At 49.8% G+C, this 19,964-nt stretch overlaps 1 protein-coding gene across 7 annotated transcripts in view; it reads left to right on the forward strand.

Annotated features, from left to right (window-relative positions):
• Nucleotides 1-19,964, forward strand: part of prom2 (prominin 2) — a 185,348-nt gene that overhangs the window by 109,965 nt on the left and 55,419 nt on the right. For all 7 annotated transcript variants that reach the window (XM_038821458.1, XM_038821457.1, XM_038821456.1 and 4 more), the window contains 5 exons: nt 3,077-3,273; nt 5,895-5,969; nt 8,273-8,336; nt 9,769-9,928; nt 17,535-17,687. In XM_038821458.1, coding sequence (XP_038677386.1) covers nt 3,077-3,273; nt 5,895-5,969; nt 8,273-8,336; nt 9,769-9,928; nt 17,535-17,687 — 649 coding nt within the window. The remainder of the gene's footprint in view (nt 1-3,076; nt 3,274-5,894; nt 5,970-8,272; nt 8,337-9,768; nt 9,929-17,534; nt 17,688-19,964) is intronic.

Consider the following 19,964-nt stretch of genomic DNA (forward strand, 5'->3'; position numbering starts at 1 on the left):
AGGGTATGAAGGAGATCTGGATATGGATACTGGGGCTGGTTTAGCACACTGGGCTAAATTGCTGGCTTTGAAAGCAGACCAAGGTAGGCCAGCAGCATGGTTCAATTCCCGTACCAGCCTCCCCGAACAGGTGCCGGAATGTGGTGACTAGGGGCTTTTCACAGTAACTTCATTGAAGCCTACTCGTGACAATAAGCGATTTTCATTTCATATGGACTGAAGGAGGAATCTAGGGAATGGCTGAAGGAGGGGGTAGAGATCAAGGTAATAACTGGAGGAGAGGGAGAGAGAGAGAGGAGGACATGGAGAAGACTGAAGAAGCAACAGACATTGAGAGGGAATGAAGGCATTGATTGGAAAAGAGAGAGACATCAGGCTTTCTACTGAAAAGGAGAAAGTACAGCTTGTCCCTTGTAGTTGAGGTCAGTCTGGATCACAAGTTGAAAATGAAAGTTGAGTATATCCAGGATCATGACTAGAAGGAAGTGACTCAGAATTCCTGGAAATATATAATTGAAAACAAAACAGAATGCTGGCTGTTTTAGATATGAGTGTTTAATTCTTCCTGTCTGGCCCTTGTTCTTGTTGTGCCACATCTTGACATGTGCAGGTACAGATGACTGAAACAATCGCCACCCATGTCCACTGAATTCTTCCAGTTCAATCAGCACCATAATCTTTCTAAACCAATTCCTTTATTCACCTTCTGGGGATGTATGTAAACTGGAGGAAGAGGATGAATTTAACCTGTAAAAGGATACAAAATTTCAATTGGGGTTACTGGGTTATGGGGAGAGGGTGGAGGTGTGGATTTGGGTAGGGTGCTCTTTCCAAGGGTCGGTGCAGACTCGATGGGCCAAATGGCCTCCTTCTACACTGTAAATTTGAGACCCAACTATGGATTTTGGTGTAAAATAACAGGCCATGATTTTAATCATGTATGCTCCAGTATTTTTTAAAATGTTGCATCCCAAAATTTTCAGCTGTAATTCTGCTAATTTTTGGTTTATATCACATTATTCTTCCTTTTTGGGCAGTTACTTCCCAAGAGCAGGTCTCTCTCCGAGTTTGAGGATCCGATGCTGCAGAATGTCACGTGCGAAGGTGCGCAGCTGGGGAAAATCTCCCCAGCTTCGATAAATAACTCCGTTTTTTATAGCTTACTCCCTCCCTTCCTTCCTGGCTCCCCCTGTTCGTTTTCCGAGAGGTTTTTATTTCTTCAGCCACCGATTTTGCAAATCGACTGGCACAACAGTCGACGTTCTGGCTGAAACAGGTTTTCTCTTCTGCCGCCTTCTACCCTCCGAGTGCTCCCGGGTCCCCGGGTGCATAGAAACAAATTAAGAACGGCCCTGAGTGATTAGTCAGCCTGAAGCCCTTATTGCTGATGGCCAGTTTCCGCATACATTTATGGATAGTGGAATGGTCTCCCGTAAATCGATCTTCGCCTTGAGGTCCAGGTCCAAATTGGTTTTTTCGTTTCTGACTATTTCACTGGAAAAACATCCTTGACGCCAGCGTTGATTTTTAAAAAAAAATCTTTTTATTGGCTTTGTTTCATTTTATAAACAGTTGTTGTGTATATCCATTACAATTTTCTTGTCCGCGCTAATTTACTTTATTTTACAGAGAGGTTTATTTTGTCCTTCATTTGACTAACTCTATGTACATTTCGTTGCCCTCTGGATCGGTCTATGTTCCCCCCACCCCCCCCCCCCCCCCCCCCCCCATTGACTTCAGCACCCTTCCACGTCTCTTGTGGTTCCCCCACCTTCCTTCTGCTCACAGTCAAGTGTAAGAGAGGGAAACCTCCCAAGCACATATTCATGTGACAGAATGGTGTTGGCTGTGATACACAACACAAACACGGGCTCAAAACCGCCCCCCCGGATCTGGCTTTACTCATTCCCGTGGTTCAGAAGCCTCACCGATTAATACTGGCGCCCACCCTGCCGCGTTACCAGGGTTACCGGAGAGCTGCCAACTGTCGCAGGTCAGTCTCCTGACACAACAGGAGCAACCTCTTCACCTGCGAGTGAGGCAATGTGACTCTCAATACCACAAGGAGCAGTTACAGTGAATAACATTCCAGTGGAATCTAGATAAACACATGAGGGGGGAAACATAGAGAATAGGAGCAGGAGGAGGCCATTCGGCCCTTCGAGCCTGCTCTGCCATTCATTATGATCATGGCTGATCATCCAACTCAATAGCCTAATCTCTCTTTCCCTCCGTATCCTTTGATCCCCTTCGCTCCCAGTGCTATATCTAACTGTTCTCAAAAACATACAGGGTGGGATTCTCCGTCGGCCGCTGCCGATTGGGCGGATAATTGACTGTAACGTCAAAGTCATGGCCGGCGCACACCAGAATACCATGTTCCACTGTCCCGACAGCGGTGTCACTGTGATCCAACCCGCATGGATGGGAAACGCCATTCACATGTCATTTGTGGGCCTGACCTGGTATTCTCCGGGACCTCCGCGATGCTCCTCCTCCGACAGGGGGAATTACCGACAGCGAGGTTCGCTTGTGGTTTTAAATATTGGGAAACAGGCGCCGTGGCCGATGAGGGAGAGAGAGAGGATGTGGGATGTACTCAGGTGCAGCCGTGGGCTGTGGCACCGAGCACTGGCAGGGCTGCTTGTGGGGGTGGCCTCCACCAGGCGTGGGGGGATGGGGGGGGGGCGGCAGTGGGGCATGACCAAGGGGTGGGCTGTGGCGTTGGGGTGACCCCCCCACGGGACCAGGTTGTCCAAGCACGGACCGCCATTGCCACGGCCTGCAAAGCAGCCATCTTGCTGCGCTCCCCACTGACCGCACACTGTGGCCCCCTGGCTTTGCCAGAGTGCACCGGCAGTATGGGCGCCTCCCCCCCCCACCACTCCACCCCCACACCCCAGCCCCCTCCCGACCGGCTAGCACCGTCCGGCGCGCAGCACCCCAGGAATATTTGGAGAAAGGGTGAGAATTGGGAGTAAAATGTGATCCCCACAGGGAGGGGGTATTGTGAAGTTTTGTTAGAGTTCTGGCTGATCCTTTCTCTCGATAACAATGTCATTGTTTTTATTCACAGGTATCGATGAGACAAATAAAAGACTGCTGCTCATAAACTCAACAGCAGCAAATCTACTCCATCAACAGGAGGTCCTCGAGCAGAATCTGACTGCCATTCGACAAAACATCAACAACATATTCAACAATTGTAGTTCACAATGTGTCAACGCCCAGGACCTGTTGAAAGATCTTCACCTTCTGACCAACTTTAACATGGTACAGCATGTGCCGCCTCTGATCCCTCTCATTTATCAAATCCTCCAGCCTCATAACATCTGAGATAACCGCATTCCTTCAATTTAGACCTCTCAATTATCCCCGAATTACAAACAGACTGAGTGGCCGGTTAATGGTTTTAAAGGCTGCAGGTGGGAATTGGAGCCAAAGGAGCCCAATCCCAGGGGAAACCCCTGACCTGAGCCCCTCCATCGAGGCACAAGCTCCCCCCCACCTCCCATGAAGGACCCTCCTCGGCACGCTGGCGGCAATTGTTGGGACGGTACTTACCACCTTGCCACCCTTCGGACTGCAAGGTGCCAGGTTGGCACTGCCAAGGGGCAGGGCCTGAGGGGGGGCTGAATGGGGTCTGAATGGAGGGCCTGAGTACTGAATGGGGGACCTGGGGGGGGGGGCACTAAAGGGGGTGTTTGGAAGGGGTGGTCTTCCTGGCGATTTGTGTAGGGGGTGCCCTGCCAAAGATCCAGGTGGAGGGGGCGCTCCAGCAGCTAATGGATATCAGAGCGGCCTTTAAAATCTGCATACCGATCTCAGAGGTGTGGGACCTGTCTGAGAGATTAGGTCTCATCCCTCTTAGTTGCAATGCAGATCCTGGCGTGCCAGGGAATGGCTTGGGAAACCCGATTTGCAAAAAAAAAGTTTCCAAAGGCCATGGAATAGCATATCAGGAGGTGTTCCTAATGCCAGTGGAGACCAGTCCCGATTCTCTGCACATGGACACCTGAATGGAGAATCAGGAATCTCGGCACACTGGCACGGTGGTTAGCACTGCTGCCTCACAGCGCCAGGGTCCCAGGTTCGATTCCCGGCTCGGCTCACTGTCTGTGCGGAATTTCCCGCGTCTGCGTGAGTTTCCTCCGGGTGCTCCGGTTTCCTCCCACAGTCCAAAGATGTGCAGGTTAGGCAGATTGGCCGTGATAAATTGCCCCGAGTGTCCAAAAAAGGTTAGGTTGGATTACGGGGATAGGGTGGAGGAGTGGGCTTAAATCGGGCGCTCTTTCCAAGGGCCGGTGCAGACTCAATGGGCCAAATGGCCTCCTTCTGCACTGTAGGGATTCTATGATTCTAAGGACAGAATTCAACCAATAAATATAAGTGTCATTTTGGGCGGGTTTGGCAGATGTTTCCCTGCAGCTTTCTGGGTGAGATCCACACCAATACTCAACTGGACTTCTGTCAATTTTTGTGGGCCTTGGGGAGTTTATTCCCGGTCTAACCCACATTTAGAAATGTTTCCAACAGTGAGGAACTGAAGCCGGCAGTGACACCGGCTGCTTGGAGATGGGGCCACCATTTTGAAAGTGTACCCTGATTTCTAAGTGAGCTTGAGGGTCTCCCACATCCCATCCATGGACAATGTCACCCCCCCCGGACACATGAGCATTACCCCCACCCCCCCCCCCCCCCCCCCCCCCCCCCCATGTGAGGACACCCTGCTATGGGGTCGCTGAGTCTCGCCCCCTTTACAGGCTTCCCCATGCGACCACCCCCACCTTCTGTCTTCCCCTTTCAGGAAACCTACCCTTCACCCCCCCCCCCCCCTCCCAACCTTTATGAGGCCCCTTCTTACCTGCCCTTCAACTCTCTAACCTTCATATCCTCCTCACCTTCCCTTTCATGTCAGGGCCCCGACCCTTGGCAGTGCCACCCTGGTACCCAGACCCTGGGCACTGCCATCTAGTGTCAGGATGGCAGTGTCAATGAACCCAGGTGTCAGAGGGAGAGCCAGGGTACCACCCTGCCCTGTCCCTGACCACCCAGGGGTCTCCAATGGCTTGGGAAATGTCCCAGTGCTGTTATGATTGGTCCACGTTTGTTTGGACCAGTAGTAAACGGCACTGGGTTGAGGCCTTGCTGGAGGGGGGGGGGGGGGGGGGGGGGGGGGCGCGCGCGGGGGGGGGGGGGTGGGGGTGGGGGGTGGGGGCGGCAGTTAGTCCGGGTGCAGGGAGAATTCAGTACATGCTTATTCAAATGAGTCCAATGGTTCATTTAATCTGGGCCTCACTCAGTGCGGGCGAGATCCAGATGGCGAGGTGCGGTTGAATCTGGCAATACTTCTCAAGCATCGCGGATCTTGCGAGAAGCCTCTTGTGAGATTTAACAGCCTTGTTACAACACCAAATCGGGCATGGCGGGACTGGTAAGTCACGCCACAAGTCTTTTGAAAGGAATGTGGAGATGTCTGAGATTGAGCCTGGTCTGTTGCCAGGTAACACTCCAGCAGTTCCATCAATGTTGTTGACACTTCAGCCAGAAGCTCAGAGTCCCACCAACCCAATAGAATCATGTCACCCAACAGCAACTTCTGCCATAGTCGCTCCTTCTTCACAAGGAACACATTGAGGTTGATGTTAGTGTGGGGCAGGGGTTGGTGCATCGGGAGGTTGGGTGAATGACAAGCTCCCAGAGCAGGGAATTGGAGTGATTGGGGTGTTAGCAAGATTGGACTCCCATCCAGGATTCACTGCCTTGCTATTGCAGCAGGAATTCATGTTGCATATTGAGGAATGCGGGATCTCATCGTCACTCTGCTATTGAAATAACCAAAGTAATATGTGATGTGAAGTCTGGTGTTCAAATCATTTCTACTTTTTCAACAGGTTCCTAATATGGACACAGAAATAGAGGCCTTGAACCGCATTGCGAACACGAACCTCTCTTCCATTGTACAAATGGTACGTTAGTTGTGACTACATTTGCCAAGCTTTCTGCGCTCATAATATCAACTAATTCACAGACATTGAAGGTTAAGAAGTATATTAATTAAACTATTCCCCAGGGAGACTGTTTATGAGTGAAAGATGTGAAGGTCCCAGGAGTACAAGCTACCGATGAGCAAATTAGGAATTGGAAGAATGTTAGGGAGCATTTTTCACCCAAAATATGCTTTCAGAGAAAGCACGTTGACAGAGAGCCAAGAGGCAATTAGGGATGAAAAAATATAAAAATAAATAATAGAAGCTGCTTTTTGCTGAAACTCCACTAATTTCCAAGCAGTAATTTCTCTCAGTCACTCATTCTCAAGTATCCATTAGAAAATAATCATCAAAAGATTCAACACAAAATGAGACCATTTCTCTGTTGCCTAGCAGAGCACAATTTCAGAGCACAATAACACTGGCTGATTGCTATTATTCTCTATGACAATAGAGTATCCATTACTCTCTATGGGTGAGATTCAACAGCCTCAGCGCGCCTGACTTGGTGTCAGGTCGAGGCTGTTGAATCCCGTGAGAGGCCTGGATCGAGATTCAAAATGCTCGAAATGTCTCACGAGATCCAACAGAATCTTGCGGTGCGTCAGGATCAGGACCCCGCTGGGTGAGATCCAGGTGCACACATTTAAATGAGCCATTCGGCTAAATCAAATATGCATCGCCCAATTCACCCAGGCCCAGGATTCACTGGCCTCACCAGCAAGGCCTCAACCCGCCGCCGTTAGGTACTAGTTTACAAAGTCGCGAACCAGTCATAATGGCACCTCGGAGGGTCTCACTGGGGAGTTCAGGTGCCCAGGTGGTCATGGGCAGGGCAGGGTGGTACCCTGGCACTCCCCCTGGCACCTGGACACCTTGGAACTGCCGGCCTGGCACTGCCAGGGTGCCTGGGTGGCAGTGCCAGGCTGGAGGTGACACTGCCAGGCTGCCAGGATAGCAGTGTCAAGGCGCCCAGGTGCCAGGTTGCCTGTGCCAGGGTCTGACCCAGGGGTCCTTGCCCATAAGAGATGGGGTGAGGGGAGCTCGAGGAACGCGGAATTGGGGTGGTTCTGAGGTCGCGGTGGGGACACTAATGGGGGGGGGGGGGGGGGGGTCGAAAGATGGGGGCTGCCTTTAAATATGGCCACCGATCCGCCAGTCGTCTTCCTCTCACCAGTGCAGGAAATGACTCAAAGAGTAGGCTCGAGGAGAGTTCCTTGCCGAGGTCAAACAAAATAACAAAGTGGCGGAGAACAGGGAGATGCTTCTCACCGCTGCAGGTGCCAAGAAACACGCCACTAAACGAGCCGTTCAGCGGGCTTCAATTTGAGTCTGCTGAATCAGGCCCAAAAACATCTTTGTTTTCTATCATTCTCAATTATAGACAGTGCCCAATCTATAAAACTTTATCATTTTATCAGGCGGCACACTGGTACAGTGGTTAGCACTGTTGCCTCACCGCGCCAGGGGCTTGGGTTCAATTCCCGCTTCGGGTGACTGTCTGTGTGGAGTTTGCTGCGTGGGTTTCCTCCGGGTGCTCCGGTTTCCACTCGCAGTCCAAAGATGTGCAGGTTAGGTGGATTGGTCATGATAAATTGCCCCTCAGTGTCCAAAAAAATGAGTAGGTTATGTTAAGGGGTTATTGGGTTAGGGCGGGGGAGTGAGTTTGGGTGGAGTACTCTTTCAGAGGGTCAGTGCAGAATGGGCTGAATGGCCTCCTTCTGCACTGTGATTCTATGAACTCTCAGTCTGTTTCAGGCATTGATTAACTCACCAGTTTCTTTGTTCCTTCCTGGAATATGGCTATGTCGCTTTGTTGCCCATCCTTAATTGCCCTTGAACTGGGTGTTTTGCTGGACGATTTCAGAGGGGCAGTTAATTGTCAACCACATTGCTGTGGGTCTGGAGTCACATGTAGGCCAGATCGGGTAAGGACGGCAGATTTCTTTCCCCAAAGGACATTAGTGAACCTGATGGGTTTTTACAACAATTGACAATGTGGCCATCATTACCAAGACGGGCATTTCAATCCGAGGTTTTATGAATTGAATTTAAATTCCACTAGCTGCCATGGTGGGATTTGAACCCGTGTCCCCAGTGATGTTACTTTTCCAGTGATGTTACCACAATCCCATTGTCTCTCCCTGTGATCCACTCCCAGTTATCAGTTGGTCAATAATAAACCAGCATTCAATCATTATTCACAAATACTAAACCTATATAATCTGCCATGTAATTCAATACTTTCTCTCAGTCCTAACACATTTGTTCTTTCTACATAGGGTGACAAGGCTTTTAATGACATACCAGCTCTGCTTGTCAACCAGTCAGCTGGCACTGTGTCAGGTAAGTTCTGTCCTTGGGTACAAAGCTCACCAGCCTTTGTGCTGCATATTGATGTTGCTGTGCATAAAACAGAGTAAATCTGTGCCAATGCCATTCAATTTTCATTTCCTCTTCCTTGGTGACCCATGGGGGTGACCCATGGGCAATGGCAGTGTGTGGCTCCAATGTACCATGTGGGCCATGAGTAACGCACAGCCCCAATATATTGATTAATTCTTGATACCCAGGGAGCTGTAATGCATGTGGGTTTTCTCAGAGCCAGTCTGCAATAACATCGTACTAACGTGGGAGGTTCAAAGGTAACAGGTACTGAAGCAATGGCAGATATTTAAGGAGATACTTCAGTACTCTCACCAAAAATATGTTCCATTCAGAAATAAAAATCCAATGAGAAGGATGCACCAGCGCACAGTAGCACAGTGGTTAGCACCGCTGCCACACAGCTCCAGGGTCCCAGGTGCGATTCACTTTCTGTGCGGAGTCTGCACGTTCTCCCTGTGTCCGCGTGGGTTTCCTTCGGGAGCTCCGGTTTCCTCCCACAAGTCCCGAACGACGTGCTTTTTGTGTGAATTGGACATTCTGAATTCTCCCTCTGTGTACCCGAACAGGCGCCGGAATGTGGCGACTAGGGGCTTTTCACAGTAACTTCATTGCAGTGTTAATGTGAGCCTACTTGTGACAATAATAAAGATTATTATTATCTGGGGTACATAAGGAGGTTAAGGATAATATCAAATTGGAAGAATAGTTGCTGAAAAGATTAATGGCAGGCCAGAAGATTAGAAAGATTATAGAAACCAGCAAAGGCTCACTAAAAATAAAAGAGGGGGAAAAATAGAGTATGAGAGAACAGTGACAAAGCTCTGTGTGGCACCTTGATTTAACCCACCCAACCCCCCTCCCCTCCCCTCCGATAATCCAGCTGGGATTATGGAAGCCATCTCAAAATGTAACTCTTAAACCTGGTCTCATTCTGTGCTGAATCTGCCAAGGCCCAGAAAACCTTCCTGTGGCATGTTGTTGCCAGGAATTGCTTCCGATGGGGTCCAGAATTTTCCAGAGCTGCCAGCGGGATCATTTGGTCCCGTTGACGATGAACCCCAGCCGCGGTGGTGGGTGGCACATACAATGGAAACCCCGCAGGGAATCCCCATTGACAATGGCGGGTTCAGGATCAGGTGATTTCATCCTCAGCCAATGGCGGGCCTCCCCTGCCGCTATGAAACATGCTGCAGGGGGTGTGAAAAATCCCGCCAGGAGTCTGGCTATCGCTGTGTACAATTGAAGCCATTCTCTCTCCTTCGCATTCCATTGACATACAGGCAAACATTCCACTTGTTGTTCTGATTCATTTTTGCCGACTAGCTTTAAGAGATTTAAAAAAACATAATTTTGTACAAATACTTTCTATCTTATTTTTACATTGACACAGAAATGAAGAAGAGCATAACGGATGTTAAGGCGCAAATAACAAATGTCACAAAGGATTTTCCGATATTAACCTCAATAAATTCAGTTATTAACATGATAGACGACATTACTGCCAAAATTGACATATACCTCCCACTGGTTCAGCAGGGAGATAAGTACAGGTAAGAGGGGAAAGGAGTGGCAGTGAAGTATATCTGATATAACGCACATCCATCATTATTACACACCATTACAGCTAAACCCCTGACTATGACAATAATATAACCCACCCCTCCCAGTAAAACAAAATTATACCCCACAGAACTCATTGTACCATTCAGATACACCCGACACACCTCATTGTAACACTTTGATTTATCCACTCCCCTCACTGTAACACTCTGATATATCCCACACCCCTCAGTGTAACACTCTGATATATATCAATTTTTACAGATGCACCATAGAAAGCATCCTATCTGGCTGCATCACAGCCTGGTATGGCAACTGCTCGGCCCAGGACCGCAAGAAACTACAGAGAGCCGTGAACACAGCTCAGTCTATCACACAAACCCGCCTCCCATCCATGGACTCCATCTACACCTCCCGCTGCCTGGGGAAAGCGGGCAGCATAATCAAAGACCCTTCCCAACCGGTTATTCTTTCTTCCAACCTCTTCCATCGGGCAGGAGATGCAAATGTCTGAGAACACGCACTAACAGATTCAAAACCAACTTCTTCCCCGCTGTTACCAGATGCTTAAATGATCCTCTTATGGACTGAACTGATCTCTTCACACATCTTCTCTACTGAGTCGCACTACACTCCTGCGTGCTTCACCCACTGTCTGTGTCTATGTATTTACATTGTGTATTTATCATATGTCCTATGATTTTAGTTCATATATGGGATGATCTGTATGGATGATATGCAGAACAATACTTTCCACTATACCTTGGTACACGTGACAATAAATCAAATCAATCAATAAATCAATATACCACACCGCTCACATTAACACTCTGATATACCCACACAACTCACTGGAACACTCTGATATACCCCACACCCCTCACTGTAACACTGATATACCCCACACCCCTCACTGTAACACTCTGATATACCCCACAGCCCTCACTGTAACACTGATATACCCCACAACCCTCACTGTAACACTGATAGACCCCACACCCCTCACTGTAACACTGATATACCCCACACCCCTCACTGTAACACTGATATACCCCACACCCCTCACTGTAACACTGATATACCCCACACCCCTCACTGTAACATTCTGATATGTTCCACACCCCTCACTGTAACACTGATATACCCCACACTCCTCACTGTAACACCGATATACCGCACACTCCTCACTGTGAAGCTCTGATATACCCCACACCCTTCACTGTAACACACTGATATACCTCACACCCCTCACTGTAACACTCTGATATACTCCACACCCTTCACTGTAACACTCTGATATACCCCACACCCCTCACTGTAACACTCTGATACACCCCACCCCCCTCACTGTAACACTCTGATATATCCCACACCCCTCACTGTAACATTCTGATATACCCCACACCCTCACTGTCACACTGATATACCCCACACTCCTCACTGTAACACTGATATACCCCACACCCCTCACTGTAACAATGTTATATCCCACACCCCTCACTGTAACATTCTGATATACCCCACACCCTCACTGTCACACTGATATACCCCACACTCCTCACTGTAACACTGATATACCCCACACCCCTCACTGTAACAATGTTATATCCCACACCCCTCACTGTAACACTCTGATATAGCCCACAGCCCTCACTGTAACACTCTGATATAGCCCACAGCCCTCACTGTAACACACTGATATACACCACACCCCTCACTGTGGCACTCTGATATACCCCACACCCCTCACTGTAACACTCTGATATACCCCACACCCCTCACTGTAACACACTGATATACCCCACGCCCCTCACTGTAACACTGATATACCCCACACCCCTCACTGTAACACTCTGATATACCCCACGCCCCTCACTATAACATACTCGTATACCCCACACCCCTCACTATAACACTGATATACCCCACACCCCTCACTATAACACTGATATACCCCACACACCTCACTGTAACAATGATATATCCCACACCCCTCACTGTAACACTGATATACCCCACACCCCTCACTGTAACACTCTGATATACCCCACACCCCTCACTGTGACACTCTGATATAGCCCACAGCCCTCACTGTAACACTCTGATATACCCCACACCCCTCACTATAACACTGATATACCCCCCACCCCTCACTGTAACACTCTGATATACCCCACATCCCTCACTGTAACACTCTGATATAGCCCACAGCCCTCACTGTAACACTGATATACCCCACACCCCTCACTGTAACACTGATATACCCCACACCCCTCACTGTAACACTGATATATCCCACACCCCTCACTGTAACACTGATATACACCACACCTCTCACTGTAACACACTGATATATCCCACACCCCTCACTGTAACACTGATATACCCCACACCCCTCACTGTAACACTCTGATTTACCCCACATCCCTCACTGTAACACACTGATAGAGCCCACAGCCCTCACTGTAACACTGATATACCCCACACCCCTCACTGTAACACTGATATACCCCACACCCCTCACTGTAACACTGATGTACCCCACACCCCTCTCTGTAACACTGATATAACCCACATCCCTCACTGTAACACTCTGATATACCCCACACCACTCACTGTAACACTCTGATATACCCCACACCCTCACTGTCACACTGATATACCCCACACTCCTCACTGTAACACTGATATACCCCACACCCCTCACTGTAACAATGTTATATCCCACACCCCTCACTGTAACACTCTGATATATCCCACACCCCTCACTGTAACATTCTGATATACCCCACACCCTCACTGTCACACTGATATACCCCACACTCCTCACTGTAACACTGATATACCCCACACCCCTCACTGTAACAATGTTATATCCCACACCCCTCACTGTAACACTCTGATATAGCCCACAGCCCTCACTGTAACACTCTGATATAGCCCACAGCCCTCACTGTAACACACTGATATACACCACACCCCTCACTGTGGCACTCTGATATACCCCACACCCCTCACTGTAACACTCTGATATACCCCACACCCTCACTGTAACACACTGATATACCCCACGCCCCTCACTGTAACACTGATATACCCCACACCCCTCACTGTAACACTCTGATATACCCCACGCCCCTCACTATAACATACTCGTATACCCCACACCCCTCACTATAACACTGATATACCCCACACCCCTCACTATAACACTGATATACCCCACACCCCTCACTGTAACAATGATATATCCCACACCCCTCACTGTAACACTGATATACCCCACACCCCTCACTGTAACACTCTGATATACCCCACACCCCTCACTGTGACACTCTGATATAGCCCACAGCCCTCACTGTAACACTCTGATATACCCCACACCCCTCACTATAACACTGATATACCCCCCACCCCTCACTCTAACACTCTGATATACCCCACATCCCTCACTGTAACACTCTGATATAGCCCACAGCCCTCACTGTAACACTGATATACCCCACACCCCTCACTGTAACACTGATATACCCCACACCCCTCACTGTAACACTGATATATCCCACACCCCTCACTGTAACACTGATATACACCACACCTCTCACTGTAACACACTGATATATCCCACACCCCTCACTGTAACACTGATATACCCCACACCCCTCACTGTAACACTCTGATTTACCCCACATCCCTCACTGTAACACACTGATAGAGCCCACAGCCCTCACTGTAACACTGATATACCCCACACCCCTCACTGTAACACTGATATACCCCACACCCCTCACTGTAACACTGATATACCCCACACCCCTCTCTGTAACACTGATATAACCCACACCCCTCACTGTAACACTCTGATATACCCCACACCACTCACTGTAACACTCTGATATATCCCACACCCCTCACTGTAACACTCTGATATAGCCCACAGCTCTCACTGTAACACTGATATACCCCACACCCCTCACTGTAACACTGATATACTCCACACCCCTCACTGTAACACTGATATACCCCACACCCCTCACTGTAACACTGATATACCCCTCACCCCTCCCTGTAACACTGATATACCCCACACCCCTCACTGTAACACTCTGATATAGCCCACAGCCCTCACTGTAACATTCTGATATACCCCACACCCCTCACTGTAACACTCTGATATACCCCACAGCCCTCACTGTAACACTCTGATATACCCCACAGCCCTCACTGTAACATTCTGATATACCCCACACCCTTCACTGTAACACTCTGATATACCCCACACCCCTCACTGTAACACTGATATACCCACACCCCTCACTGTAACACTGATATATCCCACACCCCTCACTATAACACTGATATACCCCACACCCCTCACTATAACAGACTGATATACCCCACACCGCTCACTATAACACTGATATACCCCACACCCTTCACTGTAACACTCTGATATACCTCCCATCCCCCACTGTAACACTGATATACCCCACACCCCTCACTGTAACACTCTGATATACCCCACACCCCTCACTATAACACTGATATACCCCGCACCCCTCACTGTAACACTCTGATACACCCCACACCCCTCACTGTAACACTGATATACCCCACACCTCTCACTGTAACACTCTGATATACCCCACACCCCTCACTGTAACACTCTGATATACCCCACACCCCTCAGTGTAACACTGATATACCCCACACCCCTCACTGTAACACTCTGATATACCCCACACCCCTCACTGTTACACTGATCTACCCCACACCCCTCACTATAACACTGATATACCCACACCCCTCACTGTAACACTGATATACCCCACACCCCTCACTGTAACACTGATATACCCCACACCCCTCACTGTAACACTGATATACCCCACACCCCTCACTGTAACACTGATATACCCCACAGCCCTCACTGTAACACTCTGATATATCCCACACCCCTCACTGTAACTCTGATATAACCCACACCCCTCACTGTAACACTCTGATATACCCCACACCCCTCACTGTAACACTGATCTACCCCACACCCCTCACTATAACACTGATATACCCACACCCCTCACTGTAACACTGATATACCCCACACCCTCACTGTAACACTCTGATATACCCCACAGCCCTCACTGTAACACTGATATACCCCACACCCCTCACTGTAACACTCTGATATACCCCACACCCCTCACTGTAACACTGATCTACCCCACACCCCTCACTATAACACTGATACACCCACACCCCTCACTGTAACACTGATATACCCCACACCCCTCACTGTAACACTGATATACCCCACACCCCTCACTGTAACACTGATATACCCCACACCCCTCACTGTAACACTGATATACCCCACAGCCCTCACTGTAACACTCTGATATACCCCACACCCCTCACTGTAACACTGATCTACCCCACACCCCTCACTATAACACTGATATACCCACACCCCTCACTGTAACACTGATATACCCCACACCCCTCACTGTAACACTGATATACCCCACACCCCTCACTGTAACACTGATATACCCCACACCCCTCACTGTAACACTGATATACCCCACACCCCTCACTGTAACACTCTGATATAGCCCACAGCCCTCACTGTAACATTCTGATATACCCCACACCCCTTACTGTAACACTCTGATATACCCCACACCCCTCACTGTAACACTCTGATATACCCCACAGCCATCACTGTAACATTCTGATATACCCCACACCCTTCACTGTAACACTCTGATATACCCCACACCCCTCACTGTAACACTGATATACCCACACCCCTCACTGTAACACTGATATATCCCACACCCCTCACTATAACACTGATATACCCCACACCCCTCACTATAACAGACTGATATACCCCACACCGCTCACTATAACACTGATATACCCCACACCCTTCACTGTAACACTCTGATATACCTCCCATCCCCCACTGTAACACTGATATACCCCACACCCCTCACTGTAACACTCTGATATACCCCACACCCCTCACTATAACACTGATATACCCCACACCCCTCACTGTAACACTCTGATACACCCCACACCCCTCACTGTAACACTGATATACCCCACACCTCTCACTGTAACAATCTGATATACCCCACACCCCTCACTGTAACACTCTGATATACCCCACACCCCTCAGTGTAACACTGATATACCCCACACCCCTCACTGTAACACTCTGATATACCCCACACCCCTCACTGTTACACTGATCTACCCCACACCCCTCACTATAACACTGATATACCCACACCCCTCACTGTAACACTGATATACCCCACACCCCTCACTGTAACACTGATATACCCCACACCCCTCACTGTAACACTGATATACCCCACACCCCTCACTGTAACACTGATATACCCCACAGCCCTCACTGTAACACTCTGATATATCCCACACCCCTCACTGTAACACTGATATACCCCACACCCCTCACTGTAACACTCTGATATACCCCACACCCCTCACTGTAACACTGATCTACCCCACACCCCTCACTATAACACTAATATACCCACACCCCTCACTGTAACACTGATATACCCCACACCCCTCACTGTAACACTCTGATATACCCCACAGCCCTCACTGTAACACTGATATACCCCACACCCCTCACTGTAACACTCTGATATACCCACACCCCTCACTGTAACACTGATCTACCCCACACCCCTCACTATAACACTGATACACCCACACCCCTCACTGTAACACTGATATACCCCACACCCCTCACTGTAACACTGATATACCCCACAGCCCTCACTGTAACACTCTGATATATCCCACACCCCTCACTGTAACACTCTGATATACCCCACACTGTAACACTGATATACCCCACACCCCTCACTGTAACACTCTGATATACCCCACACCCCTCACTGTAACACTGATCTACCCCACACCCCTCACTATAACACTGATATACCCACACCCCTCACTGTAACACTGATATACCCCACACCCCTCACTGTAACACTGATATACCCCACACCCCTCACTGTAACACTGATATACCCCACACCCCTCACTGTAACACTGATATACCCCACACCCCTCACTGTAACACTGATATACCCCTCAGCCCTCACTGTAACACTGATATACCCCACACCCCTCACTGTAACACTCTGATATATCCCACACCCCTCACTGTAACACTGATATACCCCACACCCCTCACTGTAACACTGATATATCCCACACCCCTCACTGTAACACTGATATACCCCACACCCCTCACTGTAACACTGATATACCCCACACCCCTCACTGTAACACTGATATACCCCTCAGCCCTCACTGTAACACTGATATACCCCACACCCCTCACTGTAACACTCTGATATATCCCACACCCCTCACTGTAACACTGATATACCCCACACCCCTCACTGTAACACTGATATACCCCACACCCCCCACTGTAACACTTTTTGATATTCCACATCCGATATTTTTGATGGCAGGTTGTATTGCTCTATATAAATGTTTTGGATTTGTTTGGATGTCTCTGCTGTTGTTGAATTTCAGGTGGATAGTTGGGATTGTCCTGTCCTGTATAATTCTCCTGGTTGTTCTGTGTAATTATCTGGGGCTTCTCCTGGGAGCAATGTGCCTCAAACCCGACGTGGATCCGACTGAAAGAAGCTCGCTGTCCAATTGCGGAGGGAGTCTTTTCATGGTGTAAGAGGAAACAGAAATGTTTATCTTTGTTTTATTTGAGATTGTAGAATAGCTTTCAGATTTGCACTTGCTGTGCCCCCAGCATCTCCAAACATGCTTCACAGCTCCTTGCAGACAATGGCCGGGATTCTCCCCTACCCGGTGTGACGGAGGGTCCCGGCGTAGGGGAGTGGCGCCAACCACTCAGGGGTCGGGCCTCCCGAAAGGTGGGGAATTCTCCCGCCAACCACTCAGGGGCCAGCCCCGCGCCGGAGTGGTTGGCACCAGAAGACTGGCGCAAAAAACCAGCGCCCCCGGCAGCAGGGCTGGCCGAAAGGCTTTCGCCGGTCGGCGCATGCGCCGGCGGTGACATCAGCGACCAGCTGCCGCTGACGTCACCACCGGCGCATGCACGATGTGGTTTTCTCTTCCGCTTCCGCCATGGCGGAGGCCGTGGCGGCCACGGAAGAGAAATAGTGCACCCAGGGCACTGGCCCGGAGTCTGAGCGGGGGGCCCCGATCGCGGACCAGGCCACCGTGGGAGCACCCCCCCGGGGTTCGATCGCCCCCCGCCCCCCCCCAGGACCCCGGGGGCCCGCTCGCGCCGCTGATCCCGTCGTTCCAGAGGTGGTTCAAACCTCGGCGGCGGTAGAGGCCTCCCAGCGGCGTGACTTCGGCCCATGCGGGCCGGAGAATCACCGCAGGGGCCTCTCCGATCGGAATCGCAAGATTCCCGCCACCGCCACTTCCCGGGTGGTGGAGAATCTCTGCCACGGCGGGGGCGGGATTTTAGGCGGCCCCAGGCGATTCTCCGACCCTGCTGGGCGTCGGAGAATTTCGACCAATATATGCAAATCTAGGAGCCAATCTGGACACTGCAGCATCTAACAGGCTGCACAGAGATTAATGGCTTGTTCATCCATTGATGTTTGGGTGAGGGATAAATGTTGACCCTCACATGGAAAAGATCTCCCCTGTTGTTTAAAATAATGCCAGGGGGAATTGCTATGTCCAGCTGTGAGGGAAGGTTGCTGTGTCTCGCCCATTTTTCCAACAACTCCAACACCCTGAGGTTGAGTAAGAAAGAAATTCCAGCTGGGAGGAGATGTAACAGAATAGTCTCAGTATACCTGAACCTTTCTCTCCTCTGCTGCCTGTCACTGGGTATCCCATCATTGCCTCCCTCTCACATGGTTATCTGATCACATGTTTGACTGGTGCAACATGTAAGACATGAGGCGCTTTCAATAATTCCCCTGTTGCCTCTATCTGTGACAATGGGCTGGATTTATGCCCACTCATCCCCCATTCCCCCCACACCAGCAGGTTTTCAGCAGAGGGGAGGGACGTGTAAAATATGCCCACCTTCCTGCCCACCCCACCTCTCATCCCCCCCCCCCCCCCCCCCCCCAGCCTCTAAACCTCACTCACCCCCTGTGGTGAATTCTAATCCTAGTAATTCACACTGTGTTGTATTATATGTATTGTGTCTTTGTGAGCTCTGTATACGTGCAGTTGCGCGGCTCTGCCCATAGGGGGAGATGAGGAGTTTGTACTGGGCTCCACCCTTGGTTCCGCCCATGGCTCCTCTCACTAACCAGAACTATAAAGATCAGCAGTTGTGAGCCTGCTGCCAGTTCATCTCGTCGCAGGCAGGCTCAGTTGTAAGACTATTAAAACCACTGTTCACTTCCAATCTCGTGTCTTGTGAATTGATGGTCACATCACCCCCTTACCGTCCCACCCTCCTGCTCCCCGATTCCTCCCCGTCCAATACCCCTGACTTACCTCTCGCCGGGATCGACGTCCTCTTCTGTCATGAGCCTGTTTGCAGTGTTGGCCATGCCCACTATTGAGTTCTGGCACTGCTGGGACTGCTAGAGCTGCTATGGCCAGTCTGACTGACCAGCAGCTCCTGAGAGTGTGGCTGAGGTGCGGGGGCCTCATTCTCATCTTGTTCCTGCCACCCGCAGCGAATGTTATTGTGTTTGGGTGGCCTTGCTGTATGTGGGTGGGTTGATGGCGTCCAACATTTCTTCCAGGAAGCCATGAAACCCAATCCCCACTCCCTGCCCTCCACTCTGTAAAATTCAACCCATTGTCTCCTGGGACTCTGTCAAAATTAGTTTTGTTTGGTCACTGTCCTGAAGCACCATGGGACACTGTCACATTAAAGGTGCGACATAAATATTAGTTTTTGTTGCAGATCCTATACCGAGCTGTCACTATCCAACTGCAGAAGAAGCAGACTTTATAAATTGTTCTCACCTCATAAATACCAATAAAGCTGTTTAGTTC

This window comes from Scyliorhinus canicula, chromosome 16 (genome assembly GCF_902713615.1).
Source record: "Scyliorhinus canicula chromosome 16, sScyCan1.1, whole genome shotgun sequence".
NCBI classification, from domain to species: Eukaryota; Metazoa; Chordata; class Chondrichthyes; order Carcharhiniformes; family Scyliorhinidae; genus Scyliorhinus; species Scyliorhinus canicula.